At 40.7% G+C, this 23,696-nt stretch overlaps 1 protein-coding gene and 1 pseudogene across 3 annotated transcripts in view; one reads left to right on the top strand and one right to left on the bottom strand.

Moving 5' to 3' along the window:
- Positions 1 to 402: 402 nt before the first annotated feature.
- Positions 403 to 1,275, bottom strand: LOC101962578 (stathmin pseudogene; annotated as a pseudogene).
- Positions 1,276 to 4,732: 3,457 nt separating this feature from the next.
- Cp (ceruloplasmin) overlaps positions 4,733 to 23,696 on the top strand; it is a 47,803-nt gene continuing 28,839 nt past the window's right edge. For 2 of the 3 annotated variants that reach the window (XM_078043489.1, XM_040269938.2), the window contains exons 1-6: positions 4,733 to 5,019; positions 14,098 to 14,345; positions 17,435 to 17,647; positions 18,636 to 18,809; positions 20,402 to 20,656; positions 21,738 to 21,909. In XM_078043489.1, the coding sequence (XP_077899615.1) occupies positions 4,874 to 5,019; positions 14,098 to 14,345; positions 17,435 to 17,647; positions 18,636 to 18,809; positions 20,402 to 20,656; positions 21,738 to 21,909 (1,208 nt within the window). In that variant the 5' untranslated portion in view covers positions 4,733 to 4,873. The remainder of the gene's footprint in view (positions 5,020 to 14,097; positions 14,346 to 17,434; positions 17,648 to 18,635; positions 18,810 to 20,401; positions 20,657 to 21,737; positions 21,910 to 23,696) is intronic. The other variant, XM_013358823.4, reaches the window with a different exon arrangement.

The raw sequence follows: 23,696 nt of genomic DNA, 5'->3' as shown, positions 1-23,696 counted from the left end.
TGAAACCCTCTTGCTTCTAGAGGAACTATAGGTAGCAATAAGCATTTCTTTCAAGGGTGTTGGCCTGTGTTGTCACTCACTCACTTTTTACAAAGGAAGACCTGGAACAAATCAGATTGTTAAGAGCTATGGGGAGTATGTTACCCTAGAGTAGAATAGACACAGAGGAAAATGGGGTCAGGGATGTCAAGAGAGGAGAATGCTTCAGAAAGGTCAGCCACTGAACTTTGGTGTGATCAAGTCTGGCCAACAATTCTTCTTTAATCTTTTTTTTTTTTTTTCACCAACAGCACTGTGCAGTTTTATTAACCATTCATAGCATCTGGTAAGATTGGGTCAGAATTGGGATTGAAGAGAGAACAGATATTCAGCATCTAACAATTTGAAAGAAGCCACTACATACTCTTCACAAACATGTTTTCACAGATCCAATACAGTACTAGCCATTAACCTAGTACACCAAGTGCACTGAAGTAGAAAAGATGCAACAATAAAAATAGCTACATTAAAAAGACCAACACTTTAGAAAAAGATTAAAACACTTTCAGTTTCTCCCCTTTATCCCCCAAAACAACATCTTACAGTCTGGATCTACCTCTACAGTCCTACATTAGCTTCTAGAATATTTGTCAGGAGGGAAAAAATAAAATAACACTGGCCAGTACAGTCTTTGGATATTTAGGAAAGGGGAAGGGGAGAAAGTCAGTTCTCAGAACAAATTAGTCAGCTTCAGTTTCATCAGCAGGGTCTTTGGATTCTTTGTTCTTCCGCACTTCTTCAATGTGCTTATCCTTCTCTCGCAAACGCTCCAGTTTGGCAGCCATTTGTGCCTCTGGGTTCTCTTTGTTCACTTCCATTTTGTGGGTCAGTTTCTCTTCCGCCATTTTACTGAAGTGGTTGTTTTCTTCTGTTGCTTTCTTTAGCACTTCTTTCTCATGCTCTCGCTTCTCAGCAAGCTGCTTCAAGACCTCAGCTTCATGAGACTTGCATCTTTCTTCTGCAGCTTCTAATTTCTTCTGAATTTCCTCCAGGGAAAGAAAGATCCTTCTTCTTTGGAGGGGAAAGGGGGAAATCTGGGACCGATTCTTTTGACACAGGGCTGAGAATCAGCTCAAAAGCCTGGCCTGAGGCATGCTTCTCCAGTTCTTTCACCAGAATATCAGAAGAAGCCATGGTGAATAGAAGACAAGAGACTGGCAGTGTATTCTACACAATCCACTAGTAAGGAAAGCCCTGCTCAGTCTGAGCTGCCTGGCCACACTTTCTTTAATCTTTTTAAAAATAATTCCATTATTATGGTTCTGTTTTGTTCCTGAGTCACATGCTTTTGTTTCTGCCTCATTCAATTAGTGAGAGAATAAGAATAAAGGGTGGATGAAAGCCTTATGCTGTGTTTTAAAAAGCCGCTTTCCCATGCTCCTGCAGACCTTGATATCATCAGGTTTCAGCACATTAGAGTCAGGGCTTTCCCTGTTGCCCTGCTTGTGACCGCTTTCCATGCCAGGATCTGCTGAGCAGGGCCATGACCCACTAATGGGTCATGGAGTGACCAAAGTCCTGCCGAGAACTCATTGCCTACGTATCAGTGAACTGGCAGAGACGGGGGAAGAGGGTCTGCCATGCTCATGCTGTGCCAGGGCAGGTCAGCAGGTATGCTCCTTATCAGGTCCTGTACATAACCGCACACCCCAGTAAACTTACAGAGTTACACAATTTCCTGTAAAAAAGAAAGCAGAACAGTGGTCAGCCCGGCCACGGATAGAATGACCTGCTGTTTTAAACTTAGTCTCCGATGGTCAGAGTGAACGACAGCCCAGGGTGGAGGCTCACTTCTTAGAAATTCCTCTGGCACAGAGCAGAGGTCAGGAGCCAATTCTCATGGACCCACAAGAACAACCAGGGGTAGAAGCAGGAGTGGGGGAGGTGAGGAGGGGCTCCATCGTGCCAGATAGGAATCAACGGAAGCCAAATGCAGTCTCAGAAAATCTCAATGGCTAAGTACAGATAAGATTCACCCACTCCAGAATTCTTTAAGGAAACAGCAACAAAAAAGGAACCAGGAAACGATTAAAACTTGTGCTATGTAACTCTACTTGGATGATCAAACAGCTAACTTGTTTATAACAAGTTTACCGGGATCCTGGGGTTTCTAGAAAACTTTGGCAGCCCAGTCAGGAGGACATGCTGCTTGGCAGCCAACATGTCATTGTCCTTGCCGAGTTTCTGCTGGTGTCCCAAATCCTGCTTTCCTTGACTTACCCAAGTCAATATCATTGCCATGTAGCTCTGAGTGCAGAAATTCTCAAGGGCAACATTATCCAAAGTCCATTATCCAAAGTACCAACTCCAGAGTTACAGTTATGGAGATGGTGACGTTCAACGACTCTGCCAACCACTGGTCCCTTAAAACGCTTCTCCTTCTTATTTCAACATCCGTAGGTCTAGAGAACTTGCCCACTTCCTACCACACAGCAGCCACATGCCTTTGATGGGAAGATAACCACCACAAAACAGAATGGAAATATGGACCTCATGACCTTCCTCCATTGAGCCATAGAAAACTCACGGGGACCAGCCTGGGGGGTCATTGTTTAGCCATTTCACATCACCTCCACTGCAAGCCCTACCACGAGTGCACTTTCCAGGGCCCTCAGCAACCATTCAAGGTGGTTTGTTGGATGGTTGGTAGAATTTGCTGGAAGAGGGACTTCAGAGTGGGCTGCCCTACTCTGACTGCCATCATTCCACCCCCAGCACTGGTGCTGAGTTTGAGCACAGAGTAGAGATTGAAAAGGAAATGACCAGGACATCTGCTGGCTCACACAGTGGCTTAGTGCCAGATAGAAATATGCCCCTTCTCCAGAAAATGAAATGCTAAAGGATGCCCATTCATGTGGCTATCTGGGGCAAAGAGCCCTCTAGGTCCTATTTTATAAAAAGGAGCAGCCCATGCAAGGCACAGGGCTTGGCCCGTGGAATCTGGGCAGGATCTCAGCCCCACTCCAGTTCTCTGGGTGGACTGGAGGGCACAGGGATCAAAGCAGCTCTGGAAGGAGTCTTGGGGCATCCTGAGCGCTGCAACTCTGCTCTCTGTATCAGGCCATTTAATTGAGATGATTACCAGCCAGGGCTGAGATGTAGCTCCATGGTAGAGCACTTGCCCAGCATGTGCAAGGCCTGGGTTCTGTTCCCAGACACACACACACACACACACACACACAGACACACACACACACACACACACACACACACACGCATGCACACAACTATTACCAGCTGGTGGGAAGAATTCCTCTATCATGTGCTTTATCATGGTTCATTTAAATTAATCTCTACAACAACCCTCTGAGGCAGATATTTAACAGGAAATTGGACCCCAGGTTAAGAATCTTGCCTGAGGTTGCTTGATAGCATCAGATTTTGATCTTCATCCTGCTGTTTTCCCAGCACTCATTATTATTCTCTTCTCCTGATTTGTTTTTTGGCATAGCACTTACCACCAATGCTGTGTATTTCATTTCTCATTTGTATATTGGCAGCTTTTCCTAAGGGGGAAGTAAGCTTTGCAGGGGGGAGTGTTTTATTTGCTGCTGTATCCTCAGTGCTTAGGTAGGAGCCAGGCACACAGTAGGGCTCATTCATAAGCATTGGACAGACTGTTCAAATACCAGCTATTTCCTACCATGCCAGCTTATTTCAATCAACGGCCTTTGGTAAATACTCTGTAATGCTTTAAGGTGTCCTAGAGGAAAAAAAAAAAAAGACTAGCACGCAATGTCCACTGCTATCAAGATTGTCTTCAATCTAAAAAAGCCACATTTATACATTTAGATCATGCTTCATGAGTGAAAACAATGTTCCAAGAAAAGTCTTCTAGCCTAAAATTCATGTCCACTTGAAGGAGAGAAATCTCAGGCCAATAAGCTAGGTTATGACTACCTACTAGGATGATTCTTTGACTTTGAAGGCAGGTTTATTTATGGCAGATTCCTTCCTTCCTTCCTTCCTTCCTTCCTTCCTTCCTTCCTTCCTTCCTTCCTTCCTTCCTTCCTCCCTCCCTCCCTCCCTCCCTCGTCTCACTAGATTTCCAGGCTGTTCTTAAACTCCTGGGCTCAAGTAATCTTCCCGCCTCAGTCTCCACCCAAAAAGCTGAGACTTTAGGCATGTAACATGGCACCTGTCTTATAGCTGCTTTTTTTGATTCAAACAAAATTATCCATCCCTGCTTTGCTCTGCGGATAATTTTCATATAGCATTACAGAACAACCAGGCACATTTTCTATGCAAAAGTATCCAGAGCTCACAGAGATTGTAAATTCTACAAAACGAAATTCTTCTTGCTGGCTACTAAAATGGGGCATATTAAACACCATTTTCATATCTTTAAAGTTACAACAAAGTTTTTATGGGAGTTAGCAGCCTGGAGTTTCAGAAATAGTTAAGTGCTGCATGTTTTGACTCTTTTACATAATCTTTCTCCTGGTTTATTAAGAGCTCGCAGTATGCAGGGCACTGTACCCTGGCATATTGTTGGAGGAACAAAGAGAGCATTTAGAGATGTTCTCTGGCCTCCTGGAATTTACAGGATGAATGGAAGAAGACAGAGTTATGCATACTCCTGACAATAACCGTTGACTTTTTATTTGTAGACAGAGAAGCTTGGCAACTGAGACCTTTCTTCCCCCCCCCCCCCCCCGCTGGATTTACGAGAACCAAACTGAATTGGAAAATGTTATTTGCTTTAACAAAACAATTTACTCTTGTGCAACATCAAATTGTGTCAATCAAGCAAATAAAGGAAGAAAGTCTTATTTATAAAATAGCCTGCTTCTGATTCACTTGATTGCTTCTCAGGTTCCAACAGGGCGACAAAATGAAGCTTTTGGTGCTTGGTGTTTTTCTGTTTTTCTGTAGTTCCCCAGCCTGGACAAAAGAAAAGCACTATTACCTTGGAATTATTGAAACAACTTGGAACTATAACTCCGACCGTGGGGAAAAGAAACTTGTTTCGGTTGACACGTAAGTCACTGTTTTTATTGCTTATGGGCCAAAATTGTAACTTAGCAATTTAAAAAAATAAGCCATTAAGAGGTAATATTTCTTTAATGTGTCCACTGCAAAATGTGGACTTGAAACTGGAGAAATTTTAATCGTTCTCCTCTCCATCTCTGGCTGTTTTACATTGGGAGAACTGCCCTGCTGCCTCTCCAGATCCTGGTGAACTTGACGGCCTCCTATTTATTGACTCCTCTGGTTTATACACCTCCCATCAGCATTCTCTCTTTTTGTCTGTTGATACGAAATTCTTTAAATAATGTCTGCATAAAATGCTATGTTCATGGGGGAGGCGGGAGAGGAGAGAAAGGGGAGTACTGGGGATGGTAATTGACCACATTATGATGTTATATTGTGTGCATGCACAGATAACTAACAACCAATAAAATGCACTAATTGAAAAAGAATGAAAACCCTTTAACAAAAAAAAAAAAACTCTGAATGGAAAAAAAAAAGTTTATAACAACAACACTTACTGATTATCAATAGTAAAGATGCCACATTTCTTAATCCTTCAGAACATCACTTACAGAAATAAAATACAGTTTTAACAAACATGATTCTACCTAATACTGGTTGGGTAATTCTGCACAGTGAATGAATGGGGGTAATCAGAGTCCATATCTGCAAAAAGGGATAAAAACCTACTTCTCAGGACACATGTCCAGCTCTTGGTGGAGAGCTCGGCATGGTGTACACATACAAAAACATATATGATACTCAATGTTTTCCTGTCTCATTCGAAAGCCCCTTTATTTTAAACAATATTCACTATATAGAAAATAAGAAAGTAGAGTTCTCCTTGAAGTGTTTTATATGGAAGTTTATCTCTATTGAGTTCATCTATTTTAATAATGTTAATTAAACATTTACCATCAAATGGAAATTTGTCATTTAAAAAACGAGATTCACTACATTAACAAATGTATTTCAATGGTGATAAAATACAATGAGTCCAATAACCATCAGCTGCTAAGATGTACCTTTACAAAATAGCTAAATAATTATGCTAAATTTTGTTAACTTGACTCTTAATGATGGGTATATTCTATTCTGATTAATTGCATATATGGTTGAAATTGTTCACAGTAAAAAAATAAATGCAAATCTAAGAATAACATCCAATTGCTACTTTATTAATTTAGTACTATGTGATTAGGAAATTTTCTGACCTTAAGATCACAGTAAAAAAAGACAACTAGTACATCTTACAATTATTAGTTAGTTTGTTTTTTAAATCTGTTTTGAGATAGTATTCTTTTCTTAGGAGTATATTTTTACAGCTTAACTAGAAATATTACTTTATATGGATTCAGTATTTTCCTGATTAAAATAATGAAATTACATGTGGTTTTTATTTCCAAGGAAAAGAGGTATCACTCAGTGGTGGAGCACTGGCCTGGTGTGAGCAAAGCCCTGGGTCTGATCCCCAGTACCTAAATAAATAAAGACATAAATTGAATGGACAGAAGTACTGTCCTACTCCATGGTTCACTCACCCCCGCCATGGTTCATGAACAAAAATCAGATCAGTTCATCAGGCATAAACTAAGGGCAAGGTTAGGCTCTGGCCATGCTCCAATAAAGAAGTCTTTAATTCCAAAATTGGGAAACAGGAGAGTGAAGGAAGTTGGTAAGGATTTGAGTGGGTGGGGGTTGGTTCTTTTGTTTTAAAATACTCTCATGGCCTGTCCCTGGGAGGCTATAAAATGCATAAGTCTTGTTTATCCTGTTATTCTTTGATAGGCACACTTAAGGATGCTTAAAGTGATCCATCTTCCAGATAAGTTCAATCCTCTTTTTATCAATGTTCCATAACCTCCTGTGGCTTCAACAACAGCCTAGGGTTGTGTGAACTCTTGAAGAGACTGGCGACACCACTTGACTTTGTTTCTCTCATACATCTGAACAGGGATCAGCACATCAGCATTTTGCCAGTTGCATGTTAAACGTCTTGTGTAGATGAGTGTAGCAGTGACCTCAAGCTGCCTTTATTGTCCCAGAGTCATAGCTCATCCAGCCCGGTCAGTGAAAGATGAGCTGGTATCACCAGACAAAAATGGCTTTCCTTCTCATGGGATGGTCAAAAAGAAGGGGAAACAGGTGAAGCAGAAGGGGAGAGAACGCAAAACATGCGTTGGGTTGAGATCTGGGTTTCAGTGTGACATTGACCTTGAATGTACGTGGAGACAGCAGGAACTCTCTCTGCTATGGTCATGGGTACCTAAAACATTGGAGTCACTGAATAAATTATTTGTGAATATATTACAAATAAATGAATGAAAGGTATATAGGAAGTGGGAGAAATTAGAAGCTATGTTGTAACTTTCCCTTGCACCTTGGAGGGACATATTCATGCTGTAGAATAAACCAGGCAATGGATATGATAGGAAAGGTCAGCATAGGAGTTGGTTATACATAGATTAGTAAAGTTCAAAACAAGTGGATATTTAAAGAGAAAAGTGTATGGATTGTCTTTGTTTTGCTTGATTGGTCAGGAAAATAGAGTTTACCTCTCGGGATGAAAGCCAGTGTTATTTTCTTCTAATAGGAGACAGTTGAAAGGGATTTCCTTGTATTGTAGTCCATGCTCCCATTTACTTGGGTCAGGCCTTCCTTATCTGTCCCTTAAAAAAACCTATAAGTTGTAGTTTCTGATTCTAAATTACTAATATTTAAATAAGAATAAAGACATATAACAATTAGTAAATGTAAGAGTGTGTTCTGCTTCCATAGTAGGTGTTAATTCAATATTTATTAAATTAGTTGACTCTATAATAGTGAAAAATGATAATACTGCTGTCTTCAGGTTATTTTGGTTTTCTGGTGACCTCTAGGAAGCTGGAATTAAGCAAAAGATTCTTTAAGCTCAAGATCAGCCACCACAGAACCTTTTTAAGCTTGACTTTGTAGGCTCCGACTCAGGCTTGGTGACTTTTTCAACATATGGTTTTTACAAACTTTGATATCTAGTTTTTTGGTCATTGTCAGTTTGAAAAGCCAATGATAAAATCTGGAACAAGACAGGGATGCCCTCTATCACCACTTCTATTCAATATAGTTCTCGAAACACTGGCCAGAGCAATTAGACAGACAAAAGAAATTAAAGGCATAAAAATAGGAAAAGAAGAACTTAAATTATCACTATTTGCGGATGACATGATTCTATACCTAGAAGACCCAAAAGGGTCTACAAAAAAAACTACTAGAACTAATAAATGAATTCAGCAAAGTGGCAGGATATAAAATCAACACGCATAAATCAAAGGCATTTCTGTATATCAGTGACAAAACTTCTGAAACAGAAATAAGGAAAAACACTCCATTCACAATATCCTGAAAAAAAAATAAAATACTTGGGAATCAACCTAACAAAAGAGGTGAAAGTTTATACAATGAAAACTACAGAACCCTAAAAAGAGAAGTAGAAGATCTTAGAAGATGGAAAAATATACCCTGTTCATGGATAGGCAGAACTAACATCATCAAAATGGCAATATTACCAAAAGCTCTCTATAGGTTTAATGCAATGCCAATCAAAATCCCAACAGCATACCTTGTAAAAATAGATAAAGCAATCATGAAATTCATATGGAAAAATAAAAGACCCAGAATAGCAAAAGCAATTCTAAGCAGGAAGTGTGAATCAGGCGGTATATCGATACCAGATTTCAAACTATATTACAGAGCAATAGTGACAAAAACAGCATGGTACTGGTACCAAAACAGGCGGGTGGACCAAAGGTACAGAATAGAGGACACAGAGACTAATCCACAAAGCTACAACTATCTTATATTTGATAAAGGAGCTAAAAGCATGCAATGGAGGAAGGATAGCATCTTCAACAAATGGTGTTGGGAAAACTGGAAATCCATATGCAACAAAATGAAATGGAATCCCCTCCTCTCGCTATGCACAAAAGTTAACTCAAAGTGGATCAAGGAGCTAGATATCAAATAAGATGTCAATATAAGCAGACTAAGAAAAATAATAGCTCAAAATCTGAACAAAGAAACAGACAACAAACTAAAACTATATTCCCTCCATGGTGTAATTATAATTATTATAATAATGTTGAGTGATTAGGATACAAAAGTGTTCAACAATATTCATATTTACTATGATTATCAGTAAAAAAAGGTGACCTACCCCAGTAGAGCCCTTGTTTAAGAAAACAGGGAAGCAACCAAAATATTTTTTAGAGAGAAAACTTGAAGTGAAAGAATTTAGTTTATTCCTATTAAAAGATAAACACATTAAAACATTTTCAAGCTTATCTGAGCATTCAGCATTCATGAATATGGCCACATCATATGGCCAAACAGTTTACTGGGGCATGAGGTGAAGGAAAGGATACTTTTATGAGGTGTTTTTGCAAGTCAAATTAAGAGAACTGTTTGATGAACTGAAGAGAAAGGGTCCTACTTAGAGGTTAGTTGGCAGTTTCTGGTTGGTTAGACTTAAGTTTTAATTTTAATTTTTTGGTACCAAGAATTGAACCCAGGAGCACTCAACCACTGAGCCACATCCCCAGCCCTTTCTTGTATTTTATTTAGAGACAGAGTCTCACTGAGTTGCTTAGGGCCTCACTAAGTTGCTGAGGCCAGTAGACTTAAGTTTTATAGTACTGTTTACATTAAATTGATTTTTGGTTTGCTTGTAGGAACCCAAGGTACTGGAGCCATCTCTGCCTAATGGCCTCCCAATTATGTTAATGCCTTTTCAAAAATAATGTAAAGTTTTTAAAAATGATACTTAAGAAGGTACAATTTTTAGCTACAATTTTTGGCTAAAATTTTCTGAAAATTTCACTTACAATGACTCATTCTCTGAGGTTGCCAAGTGCCCAAATAGTCACAGCTAGTGTGCTGCAGACACTTCAGACAAGACAGCCTGTGTGAAGGAGATAATTAAATTATAACATTTCGTACTTTTCAAGCTAACAACCTATTACCACAGTTTCCACTGGCCCCATGAATGGAGCCAAAGCAAGGTTGGCCATTAGGTGGTGTGTTCACGCTGTGCTGGGGAAGCAAGGCCAGTCAGGACCTACAACTCAGGGGAACCTGTTGAGTCTCTGCCGACTTCCTGTTTTCCTTAGGATTCCTGTCTGTGGTAGCCAGAGTTTCTAAAATGGCCTCCCAAGGATCTTCCACACTAAATCTCCAGAACCGGTGTGGAGGATGAGCTGCCCTCTAACCCCAGGATTTCTGTGGCAGCCAACTTCAGGGAGGCTGCCAGGGCGGCCTCATCTAGAAGGGGAGTCCTCTAGTGGCAGAAGAGAAAGTGGAGAGATCAGAGACTGGGGGATTCCACACACTGCTGCTGACTGAGGTGGAAGGGGCACTTGAGAGGCATATGGGTGGGGTGGCCTTCAGGAACTGGGAGAGGCCCCAGCTGACAGCCACAAGCCAACAGGGATTTCAGTCCTCCAACCCCAACTGTCAACAAGCTTCGTAATTTAGAAAGTGGGTTTTTCCACAAGGGCTTGGACAACTACTCAGTCAGACAAGCCCTCGATTTCAGCCTTGGGGTGCCCTGAACAGAGAAGACAGCCATAGGGTGCCAGACTCTGCCTCAGAACTGGGAGGTTACGAACAGGCGTTACTCCATACTGCTGGGTGAGTACGTTATGGAGCAATAAAAATCTAACATATCGGGTCTCAAATAATGAAATCCAAAATCCAAAAGCTTTTACCTGTAGCACCCAAGTTTTAGCAACAATGTCTAAACGTAAACCAAGCTCACTCAAGTGAATTCTGATTCATGAGAAGAAGAGCATGATTATTATCTTACTAAAGACACACACACACACACACACACACACACACACACACACACACACACACACACACATCCCCTGCCACTAAAACTAGGAAATGTGATGACTAGGAGGGAAGCGTATCCACTGTAGTGAGTCGAAAGGAGAATTTGGCCCCTGTCAACAGGAAGAATCACAATTAAATGTGAATTATTTGTTTGGTTCAAGGATTAACTATAATGAATTCTTGTGTCTGAATATTGGATGGCAAACTTCCTGCCAACTTCCAGTAACTGACCCTTTGTCCCCAAGCTGTGCTCTTGAAATTAAATAGACATCCCCTAATGACCACTAGATTTTCTTTTGGAGATAGATCATGAGCAAAAAGACCCTCCCCCAAACTACCACACAAGGTGAAATATTTCCCAATTTGTGAAGGGGAACTTTCCCAATCAAAAGGCAAGATGGGAAAAACAGTTTGCATACTGCAATGTATAAAAAAAACCCAAATATTAAAAACTCTGGCTCTATTATGGCTTCAGATCAATTTTAAAAGTAATTTTCTCATAAACATCCCCAAAAAACTCAGTGTAGAAAAAAAAATGAATCATAAATCTTGGACAATGAGCCTTCTATTTTGGAGAAATGATTCATACAGAAAAATACAATGAAAGCATTTTAACAAAGACCACTATATCTTATTGAAATGGGATGTGATGTATACCTGAGTGCTTTTGAGTCACATTCAGAAAACATAAAAACACACTTAAGATTGGAAGGACTATTTTTAAACTTTGTTCTATGAAGGATGTGCCATCAACAGGGGGTGGTGGAGCACAGATTAGAATCTCCATTAAATATCATCATACTGTATCTCAGAAATAGGATGGTGTCCAGATGTTGAAGAAAGTTTATCCTGGGATTTAGACAAGCCTGTGTGAGATGGGTCTGCCCAAGGCTTTTCTGGCAGGACCAGAAAGGAGACTTTGAAGCTGCATCTGTGTGTGTGTGTGTGCCTGACCCAAATTGTCCTGGTCAGACCCTTCTCAGCAGAATGAGCAGATGAACCTCTGTTTCTAATCTCAGGGCTCTCGGTGCCTCACTATGCTGCCTCCTGTCCTCCTGTCCAAACTCCTCCTGGGTTTGGGGAAGAGTCCACACCTGTGCTCTGCTCTTTTTCCACGTATTTCCACATCCTGAAGTCTTTCTGAACCATCCCCAGTTAGTTTTCTGTTTTGCTCTAACAGACTGGGAAACTGCAGCAAACAACCCAAAGGTAAAAACAAACAGGGGGAAAGTGGCATACAAAAAGAAATGTCACTTTATTCTTCTAGCTTCCGGCTTGGTCTTCCCCCTAGGATGGGTTTGGAGGGACCAGGAAACCATCTCAGTAATTTCTTCAGGGAACGATTCTGTCTCCTTTAGAGATCCTGGGGTTTATGCAATCCAGGAAAATGGAGGTTCCAGGTGTGCTGGTGACTATGAGGTGCTCCTAGCAGGAGCTCCCGGCCACCAGAAGAAGATGGCTCTATTATTACCAATGCCTGCTCTCTCTGCCCACATTCAACCACCAGGACCATCGGCACGTCCCCATGCTCCCTGACCACAGCACTCAGGCCTAATCTGTGCAATTGCCACCAGAAGAGGTCTGGCCACTACCTGGGTATGGCCTGGAAACAGAACTTTGCACCCGTAGGTCTCAAGGTATCAGGGAATCCCATCTCCACTGGGACTGGTCTACTCTCTTCCCCTCAACCTCAGAAGCTCTGCTACCCAGGTTTCCCCTGAACCTAGCGCAACCCGCCTGTTCCAGAACCCACCAGGATGTCAGCTAAGAAGGGCAACTGCCTGAGCCCCAGGCCCACAGGATCAGAACTACGAAGCTAGGCCCCAGGAATTTGCACTCCACCAAAATGCCTCATCGATGTCTATGCACAGAAAACTTGAGAAACATTGAGCCAGAGCCCTGGGCTTTTGGAAAACAAGATCTTTAAATTGTGCAGCAATGAAATTCCAGAGCTCCTGGACAAAACCTAGTTTTTGTTGAAGAAGGGAAGGAAAAAATTCACAGTTTACTCCCTCCAATGAGTTTGCAGCTGAAGATGCATGACAAAGTTTATTCCTCAGTCAGGTGATTCAGGCCCACAAGTATTAGTGGAAAATGTAACAGGTCAAGGATCACTGAGATGAAGGAGGCAAGACACACACATGCACACTCACACACACAAATACAAACTCAAGATCGTCAGCCCAAGTGTGAGCAGGTTTTGTTCAAGTGGAAGACACCTGTGTTGTGGAGGGGCCGTTCAAAGTCCAGACTTACATGTCCACATGGCATTGCCCACAGATGGGTCCCATGGAGCCATCCAGAACTTTCAGTTAAGGCCAATACCGTAAAAATCAGCTTAAGTTTGAGACTTCCATTTCTTTCCCCGCCCCCCCATACTATTTAGTATGCTGATATATTTAGGAAAGACTTAAGCAGCTAATAATCAGCACTAATCAGAATATAAACATTCAATGGTTAGGTATCTGTAGTAATAAGGGTTTAAAAAAAAACCCACAAAGCTAATTCAAATCCAAAGGTGATTTTAAAACCCACACATATTGCGAACATAAACTCTGGCCATGATTTAAGGGTGCTAAAAGAAATAAAAATGAGAGAATAAAGTTTCACTAATTTTAGATATATACTTACAAACTTTGAAGTCTCAAATATCCAGATTGATTGCTTATAAACTCTAGTTGATTTTTTTTCCTATAGCTAAGAGAAGCATCATAGTGAAAAGTCCCTTCGTTATATGCTAAATTTTAATATTTCACTTTATTTTATTTTTTTTTTTTAAAGAGAGAGTGAGAGACAGAGGGGATAGAGAGAGAGAGAATTTTTTTAACATTTATTTATTTTTTTCTTAGTTCTTGGCGGACACAACATCTTTGTTGGTATGTGGTGCTGCTGAGGATCGAACCCGGGCCGCACGCATGCCAGGCGAGCACGCTACCGCTTGAGCCACATCCCCAGCCCAATATTTCACTTTAATTTTGTATTCTATTTCATAAAACCTCTGTCTTTATAGGAACATATTTTTGTTCAAATGGCATATCCGTCACCTGACGTGAAACACCTCACATAATTAAAGCAGCAGGATTAACTGCCAGCCCTCTGCTTTTGTACAATGGGCAAATATTTAATGCCATGTGGTTATATTGTTTCTCTTTCATTATTTGCTATCCCCAGAAAATCTGGCATCTGATGGAGTTGTCTTCTTTTTCTTTGCAGAGAGCATTTCAATTTCTATCTTCAAAACGGCCCAGACCGAATTGGAAGAACATACAAAAAGGCCCTTTATAATCAGTACACAGATGGAACCTTTAAGACAACCGTAGAAAAGCCAGCCTGGCTCGGGCTTTTAGGCCCTATCATCAAAGCTGAAGTTGGAGATAAAGTTTATGTACACTTAAAAAACTTTGCCTCTAGGCCTTACACTTTCCATGCACATGGATTAACTTACTATAAGGAACACGAGGGTAAGTTCAACTCACATGGTACCTGGGATTTCCTTTCCTTTGTTTTTTAGTATAAAAACTCCTAAAATGTAGACTCCCCTCCTGGATGAGACCTGTAACTGTGTCATTTAGATCTGAACTATTTTAATAGCAGGTTAATTTGGGTTCATCATTAGGATGTATGTTTCTCCTGATTGTGTGAATTGTGTAAGTGAATGTTCTGGATTTCCGGGTAGACTCTGATACTGAGAGTCCCTGAGCCTCCGGCCAGTGCCCAATTCCCTTCCAGCCAGTCAGAATGAGAGAAATTGACCATGTACCTTAATGGCAATTATCAAGAATACAAATAACCATAAGTGTTGGTGAGGATGTGGGGGAAAAGGCACACTCATTCATTGCTGGTGGGACTGCAAATTGGGGCAATCACTCTGGAAAGCAGAATGGAGATTCCTCAGAAAACCTGGAATGGAACCACCATTTGACTCACTTATCCCACTCCTTGGTGTATATCCAAAGGACTTAAAAGCATCATACTACAGGAACATAGTCACTTCAATGCTAATAGCAGCTCAATTCACAATAGCTAAGCTATGGAACCAACCTAGGTGCTCTTCAAGAGATGAATGAGTAAAGAAAATGTGGTGTATATATATATATATATATATATATATATATATATATATATATATATATATACACAATGGAATATTACCCAGCCATAAGAAGAATGAAATTATGGCCTTTGCCAGTAAATGAATGAAAATGGAGATTATCATGCTAATTGAAATAAGTATGTTCAGATGCAGGGAGAGAAGAACAGAAGTCCATTCCCAAAGGGGAATGAAGGGAAGAGAAAGAAGATGGGAATAGGAAAGATAGTAAGTAGAATGAATCGGACGCAACTTTCCTATGCTAATATGTGAATACATGACCTGTGTAACTTCACATCATCTTTAACCACGAGAATGGGAAGTTATACTCCATGTATGTATACTACGTCAAAATGTACTCTACTGTCTTGAATATCTAAAAAGAACAATTTTAGGGCTGCGTTTGTGGCTCAGTGGCAGAGCGCTCGCCTAGCACGTGTGGGGCCCTGGGTTGCATCCTCAGCACCACATAAAAATATAATAAAGGTATTATGTCCAACTACAACTCAAAAAAAAGTAAAATGAATTTTTTTTAAAAAAAGAACAATTTAAATAAATAAATAAATAAATAAGATTTTTAAAAAGAACTTTTAAAAGCCTAGAAGAGGTGGAAATCCAAAGGGAAGAGAAAGAAGTGGGGGTGCAGACTGCCTTTACTCTGACATCCCTACCCAGGATCACATATGGCTGCCATCCTAACTCTGGATGTACTCCACCCCAGTGAAGGTGGCATGAGCAGTCTCATAGTATCAACCAAACAGTACCCATGGCTGGGTGACCTAGAGTCACCTCTGCAGCACCATTAGCAGAAAAGCATTTGAATGTAGCACTTGGCAGCTTTTAGGGTGGAGTGTGAAGAACACAGGTGAGGTTTAGTCCTGTGATCTGATTCTTAGCACAGGTTGAGGATCTCTTTATTCCAAATGCTTGGGGCCAGGGTGTTTTGAATTTGGGTTTTTTCATACACATAATTAGATATCTTAGGGATGGGACCCAATTTTAAACATGAAATTCATTTATGTTTCACATATACTTTATACACATAACCTGAAGATAATTTAGCATTTTTCAATAATTTTGTGCATGAAATGAAGTTGCAAGGTGTGGAATTTTCTTGTCGCCTCAAGTTAGTCCTCAAAAATTTCCAGATTTTGGAGCATTTTGCATTAGGACTGTTCAACTTGTACTTGATGACATGAAAAGAGGTAGTATTTTGTTATGGTCAAGGCAAGGGCTTTGAGATGAATAGACCAAGGTTAGTCCCAGGATTGTCTCTTAGTGTCCAAGTGTTTTTTGGCAAGTTTAAATGGTCTGTGCTTCAGTTTCCTTGTCTATTAAATAGGGCTAATCAGAGTTCATAGTAACAGCTGAATAAACATCAGCTATTATCATAAACAAAAGTGGAGGTCAAGCTACAGTTCATTGACATTATAAGGACCAAGTCTGGAAAAGAATTTAGATGAGTTCTGATTATTGGCTTTTTGTTATTGTTGTTGTTGTTTATTTATTTGTTTGCTTTTTGGTACTGGGATTTATCCATATCCCAAGCCCTTTTTTTATATTTTATTTAGAGACAGGGCCTCGCTAAATTGCTAAGGCTGGCTTTGAACTCACGATTCTCTGTCTACTTCAGCCTCCTGAGCCACTGAGATTTCAGGTGTGCCCCACCATGCCTGGCTCATCTTTTTTTTTTTTTTTTTTTTTTTTCTAAAGAGACAGCATGTTAGAAAATGAGCATTTATTTTTAAAGTGTAATAATGGTATTGTGGTTTTGTTAAACAAAATTTAAGTTCTTATCATTTAGAGATAACTACTCAGGCATTTATAAATGAAATATGATGTCTGGAATGTCTTTTAAAAGAATTCAACATTGCTGGGGATAAGAGTGGGTGGGTTACAGATGAAACAAGACTAGCTTTGAGTTTATCATTGCTGGCACTGAGTTGATAGGTATGTTAAAGACTCATTGACTTTTGGAGATACCTAGAGATTCATCTTAGCTTCTGCATGCTTAAAATGTTCCAAAATTAAGTGTAAAACATTTTGGGGAAAGTTTCATAGTTACTTCACAGACAATAACCTGATGTCGTGTCACAAGTTTCAAATGGTAGGAGAGGGTAGTCATTTTGCTCAAACCTTCATACTGTGACCCCAAAGTAAAAGTTGTTCTTTAAATTATAAAGTAAAAGTCACATTCCTCCTTACATATCTATTATGGCCCCTTAAAGACTCAGTCAAGTATATATATATAAAAAAAAATAACAACAACAGTTCCTGTGAAGCTTCTAGACCTCCTAGCCATTAGCTTCTAATTTTTTCAGGGTTCAAATAGGACACCACTGTATCCCGGAGGGCACTTATGAGATGCTGAATGTTTACTGAAGGAATTAATGGCCGATTTGTATACCCATGGTGAAGTTCAAACACATTCCCTCCAATTCCAATGATGCTTCTTCCTAGGGGCCATCTACCCTGATAACACCACCAACCTTCAAAGAGCAGATGACAAAGTGCTTCCGGGAGAGACCTACACGTACATGGTGCTTGCCACCGAGGACCACAGCCCTGGGGAGGGTGACGGCAACTGTGTGACACGGATCTACCATTCCCACATCGATGCTCCCAAAGACATTGCCTCGGGGCTCATCGGACCTTTAATAGTCTGTAAAAAAGGTACCTTTCTCTTGACTGGCCAAAGACAGGGACGCGGTTTATTTTTAAACATCCATCAAGTCTCCTGCATGGAGGCTGAAGAGGTGAGGGAGGGGGTGAGCCTAGAACAGGGGAAGGAGAGGAGATGAAGGCTAGCAAGGGCAAGGGGAAAGCCTGAAAAGCAGGGCTCCTGGGGGTAGGTCTGCTCTAACTCCAGCAGGGGTGTCCTGCAGAGATGCATGACTTAACCACGTGTGACCGCCCCCCTCCAGTGGCAATCTATGGTGGACAAATCTGTAATCATCTGCATTACGCTGTGCCACAGTCTGGCTGGGCACAAATCACCAGCCACTGAAGCAGGAACAAACTTTATTTTTGAACTCCACCAGCAGCTCCTCCCTAATGCCACCCGGCTTGTCCAGGAACTAGCCACCAGAAATATATCCCCGGAAATCCCTCCTCCTGCACTTCTCCATCCAATGGGAACTCCCGGGAATCCCCAGGAGAACTCAAAAGTAGCAGCCCAGGCGGATAGTAATGCCTCGCCTGTCAATCAATACTGTTGGCAAAATGCCAGGGGCCAATGCTGGTAAATACAGCCTTGGTGGTATCTATTTGTAATACAGTGAAAAGGGCACCTGAGCACAAGAGCTCAGATTCCATGATTGACAATCATTAGGCACTGGCAAAGTCTCACCATGTGGCTCTGTGCACCGGGAGATGGAGAGGCAATGCCGAGTGCCCACTTTCCCATTTGCCAAAAAGCACAGGGAGGTGGCCAGTGGATGTGCAGATACACCAGTGACCCCAAAGGCAGGATACCAAACCCCAAAGATAGGATACCATTTCCAAGCCTACAGAATACAAGTGACTGGTCCAGATAAGAAGCTTATTAGGAAAATGAATATTACACTTAAAACAAAAAAAAAAAACTATAAATCACCTGAAAACACAAGTCAAAACAAATGCTAAAATTTTAGATCTACTGAAGCAGAAATTTTCACTTCAGATTCTCTAGATAAGGAGAAAGAAAAGAACATCGATCAAGAATTTGTGGTGATGTTTTCTGTGGTGGATGAAAACCTGAGCTGGTACCTAGAAGACAACATTAAAGCTTACTGCTCGGAGCCAGACCGAGTGGACAGAGACAATGAGGAATTCCAGGAGAGCAACAGGATGTACTGTAAGCACAGAACGCTCCACTTGACTTTGCTTCCCATGAGCAATCAATTCTGCTAGGTTGATTCCCTTGCATAAGCAATGCATTCTAATCTGTGGCCTTGATCACAAAGTGTACTGGACACGTGACCTGGACTCCATCTAAACAGGTCAAAATTAAAACCCTAAACCAGCTAAGCTAGATAAACGAACTGTCCACAAACTAATAAGGGTAAAATTAGAGTTAATGCATGTGAACATTACATTTTTGTATTTATTCAGCCTCCAAGCCCATTCTAGAAATTATTTGAGGTGGCCAATTGATTATTAAACCAAATGCTTAAAAATTATACTTTTATAGTACCTATCAGTAATTAAGATAACAGTTCAAATCCCTAGTTCCAAAAAGTATCCTTTTAAATGCTACCTTGCCCCCAACAGGGCCCTGTCTACATCATTCCAATATTTTAGTTCACTTTCCATCTTCTACAAATGCCTTTTTTTTTTTAACAACTTACTCTTTTTCTTAATCCTCAGACACAAAATAATGAATTTAGAAAGATAATCTCTCCCTCAGAACTTGCATGAGAAATCAAATACCTTAACATTAACAAGGCCAGTAAGAATAGATTTTTGTGTGTGTGTGTTTAGCTTCTTCAAAATAATCTTCTCAGAAACAAAGAAAACAACTTCCAAAGTAGAAAAATAAACTAATTACATACATGTCCTTAGTTTCCAGTTTTTGCTTATAAAATACTGGAGCTGATTTTGCTTATAAAAACTGGAGCAGTTTTTGCTTATAAAAAACCAGGGCTGACTCGAGGGTCCCCTTTCCATACTTTGATCTTGCCTATGCTATGTGCTAACAGAAACAGATATTAGAAAAAGATGCTCAAACTTCCAGTCTGTATAGGTTTTGGTGAATTGACAATCATCTGGTGAATTGACGATCCCTCCCAGAACTGATTTCTACCTAGAAAATTTCCAAAATGACCCAGTTTGAACAATGACCCATACAGGTCTCAGGTCACACAACTTGTAACTTTTATGACTTTGGGGCCATGGTCCTTGGTCCTGGCTCTCCTTCCCTGCATTCTTCTTTTCCTCTTTCATATCTCTTTCAAATTTGCCTTGTAATCTTAAAAAAAAATGTAAAAGCTTTTGTTGTTTTCTTATTATAAAAGAAATTTATAGTAGAAAATTAGAAAAATTCTGGTAAGCAAAAAGAAAAAACTTTAAATCATCCACACTACCCCTACCAACATGACCAAAAATCGGTTGACTACTAAATAACCTTCAATCTTTTTTCGGTATGTGTGCAGGTATTATATATATATGCATGTGTCTATGAACACATCTTCATTTACAAACACACATCATACTTACAACCAGGGTGTATAGTTGATGACTAAGAGAGCAAATAGGTTTTATCTTCAGTGAATTCAGTCTGAATTCAGATCCAAAATGGAGGAGCTCTGCCATCAACCAGCCATGTGTGACATGGAAATGGGAGGGAGGAACAGCTGCACCTGAGCTGATTCTTTTTCTGTGGAGGTAACATATTACTATCACAGGCATCCTTGGTCATCAGTCACAAACTCTGCTCTCCACTTGCAGCTGTAAATGGATACACTTTTGGAAGTCTGCCAGGACTCTCCATGTGTGCAGAAGACAGAGTAAAATGGTACCTTTTTGGTATGGGTAATGAGATCGATGTGCATGCAGCTTACTTCCATGGGCAAGCACTGACCAACAAGAACTACCGTGTGGACACAATCCATCTCTTCCCTGCTACGCTGTTTGATGCTTTTATGGTGGCCCAGAACCCTGGAGAATGGATGCTGAGCTGCCAGAACCTAAACCATCTGAAAGGTAGGACACCCTTACTTGAACTTGGCTGTCAGCTGATAAGAGTTATGTATCTTGGGCTGGGATTTGTGGCTCAGTGGTAGAGCACTCGCCTAGCACATGGGAGGCCCTGGGTTTGATCCTCAGCACCACATAAAGATAAATAAATAAAACAAAGGTATTGTGTCCATCTACAACTGAAAAAAAATTTTTTTAAAATTATGTCTCAGTTGCTACATTAACAGGGTGATCATGAGGAATTAAAATCTAACTGCAAAATGTCCTTGGAATAATCTGAGCTTTGAACTGATATCCTAGTTTTATTCCATAATGATATGTATCATGGTGTAATAAAAAAACTGAAAGCCTGGTATGTTTATAAAGTAATGAGGTCTGAAAAGATAATAAGTCCTGGAAAAGGATAATTGGTCCTGCCTTGAAAGCATAATATTGCATACAGTTTTTCAGTTTTGCAAAACATACAATATTGGAAAAACCAGATCCATATATTATGCTGATAACCAGCCTGGTTTTGGGCTTGTCAAGTGTAACCAGCTTTGTTCCTTATTTTTGACTACCTATTCCTTTCCTTAACTTGATAAATCCCTCCTGTGTCTCCTTAATAGAAGGCACTAAAAATATTCCCTATCTTTGAAAACTATTTGTGAGATTGATCTCCCAAGGAAATTAGGCATAACCTAGGTTCCCTTGTTACCCAGAACTCCAGACACAACTGCTTGTAGCAAACTTGCCTGATTCTCAGGAGGCCCAGCAGGTGTGGAGCTATTTTGTGAGAACAATAGTCTGTGCTCATTCTTGTCTTCCTTCTCCTGCCTTTACCCCATGAGATAGTCAGAGTCCCTCTTCCTTCCTTATCTATAGATTTGTCCTTTTTCCCTCCTCAAAAGAACTCCCCAGTGCCCTCCCACATAAACTGGTACCACATTTTTGAAACACATGTGTTTAATGTCTCTAAGCTGTATGTGCATAAAAAGATGTCTTTTTAAAAGCTTGGATTCTAAATGAAACTCACAGCAGCATCTGCAGGGGAATAGGAGAGAGATACTTTGGATCCATTAATGAAGCCTCTTTGCTGTCCTCCCAGCCGGTTTGCAGGCATTTTTCCAGGTTCATAACTGTAGGAAGCCCTCCTCCGAAGACAACATCCGGGGGAAACACGTGAGACACTACTATATTGCTGCTGAGGAAATCATCTGGAATTATGCTCCCTCCGGTATAGATATCTTCACCAAAGAAAATTTAACAGCTCCTGAAAGGTAGTCCCCCCAAAATTATTATTTCAAAACTTGCTCCATCCAAAATTTTTTTTAAAAAATCATAAAGAACTGATTCAGCAAATTAAAATTTTAATCAGTATTGATACCAAATAGCTAGACTACTATTTATGCTGCTTGTTATAAGAGTCTGTGTTTGAGAATGGACATTTGAGTCTATCCAAAAAAAATGGGTTCAAATGTTATGAAATGCTCAACAAAGTCCTAAGAAAACACTGAGTGCATTTAGAGACATGGATTAATTTTCTTTGCATTTTTGAAAACAGTTTAGCAGCTCTGAATATGTCAACAATATTGTACAACATTAGACATAGACAGCACTACTGCCTATGCCCAGAACTTTCTTATCATCCCAAATGGAAACTCTGTATTCATTAAAACCCCCCATTCCATCTTTGCCATGACCCCTGACAACTCTATTCCACTTTCTATCCTTATGACTTTGTCTCTTCTAGGTGACTCATATAAGTGGAATCATATCACATTTCTCCTTTTGTGTCAGGTTTATTTCACTTAGTGTAATGTTTTCAAGATCTAGCCACGTTATTGCATGTATCCGAATTTCTTTAAGATGCAACCATATTTCCATTTTGAGTGTACACTGTATTTTGTTTGTTTATTCATTGGTTAAAGGACATTGGGGTAGTTTCCACGTTTTGGTTCTTGTGACTAATGCAGCTGTGAACATTGGTGTGCAAATACCTGTTCCACTTCCCGCTTTCTGTTCTTTTGGGTAGCCACAGGAGTGTGACTTCTGGACAGCATGGTAGTTCTGTGTTTAATTTTTGAGGATCCATCCAGATGTTTCCCACAGTGGCTGCACCATTTTATAGGCCTAAAAGATGCATACAAGGGTCCCAGTTTTTCCACATCCTCACCAATGCTTGCTGTTTTCTTCTTCTTTTAGTAGTAGCCTCTTGTGTGTGAGGAGATATAGTGGTTTTGATGAGACAATGGTTGGAGAATGCCATGAGATTATGCTTCTCCCTGCTCCAGGGCTCTGCTCAGGCATCAGTGCCTCAGAAAAGCCCTATCTGCCACACATCTTACAAATCACACAGCAAGTTGGTACCTGGGCCTGCTGGCTCCACTCATGTCTGTGGCTCCTGAATACTTAAGTCCCAGGCTCCCCTGACTTCCGGATGTGGTGACTCCCACAGCTTCATCTCCAACCCAGAAGGGTCTTCCACTTGGAGGAGGCCCGTCCAACTCCGAACGTCTAAACCTGAATTCATTGTTTCCTGCATAGAACTATTTCCTCCTCTCTCAGCGAATGACATTGCCAACTACCTGTGAATCCATCTGTCCACATGCTGGAGTCCAAAGCCTGAGTGCCATCCTTGTTTCCCTTGCTCCTCCACCAATCCTTCCTCCTCCCCCATCAAGCATTACCTTGGGGTATCCTAAATATCTCTGAAAGCTGTCTAATCCTCTCCTCCTCTTTGCCAATGTCTCTGAAGTCAACACCACCTTCCACTGAAAGCAACCCACTGATTGGCCTCCCTCTTGCAGTCTGGCATGTTCCCAGGCAGCTGTCTGCAGGGTCCTCCTAAAACACTAAGCACCCATGCTTAAGTCCTGCAGCATTGCCCTTAACTAGGTCCTCTTACCCAGCCCCCATCTCTCCAAGCCTCATTCTTTACTTCTCGCCATGCCCCACGTGTTTCGCTTCTTCCGTGTTCCCTAGACCATCCCTGTTCCCTGAGCCTCCCTACAGACTGTTCTTCGTTATAATCACCTGCCGTTCCCAGTGACTCAGAGGCTGAGGC

This window comes from Ictidomys tridecemlineatus, chromosome 3 (genome assembly GCF_052094955.1).
Source record: "Ictidomys tridecemlineatus isolate mIctTri1 chromosome 3, mIctTri1.hap1, whole genome shotgun sequence".
Classification (NCBI taxonomy): Eukaryota; Metazoa; Chordata; class Mammalia; order Rodentia; family Sciuridae; genus Ictidomys; species Ictidomys tridecemlineatus.
The sequence above is the reverse complement of the archived record's forward strand: the minus strand, read 5'-3'. Positions and strand labels throughout refer to the sequence as shown.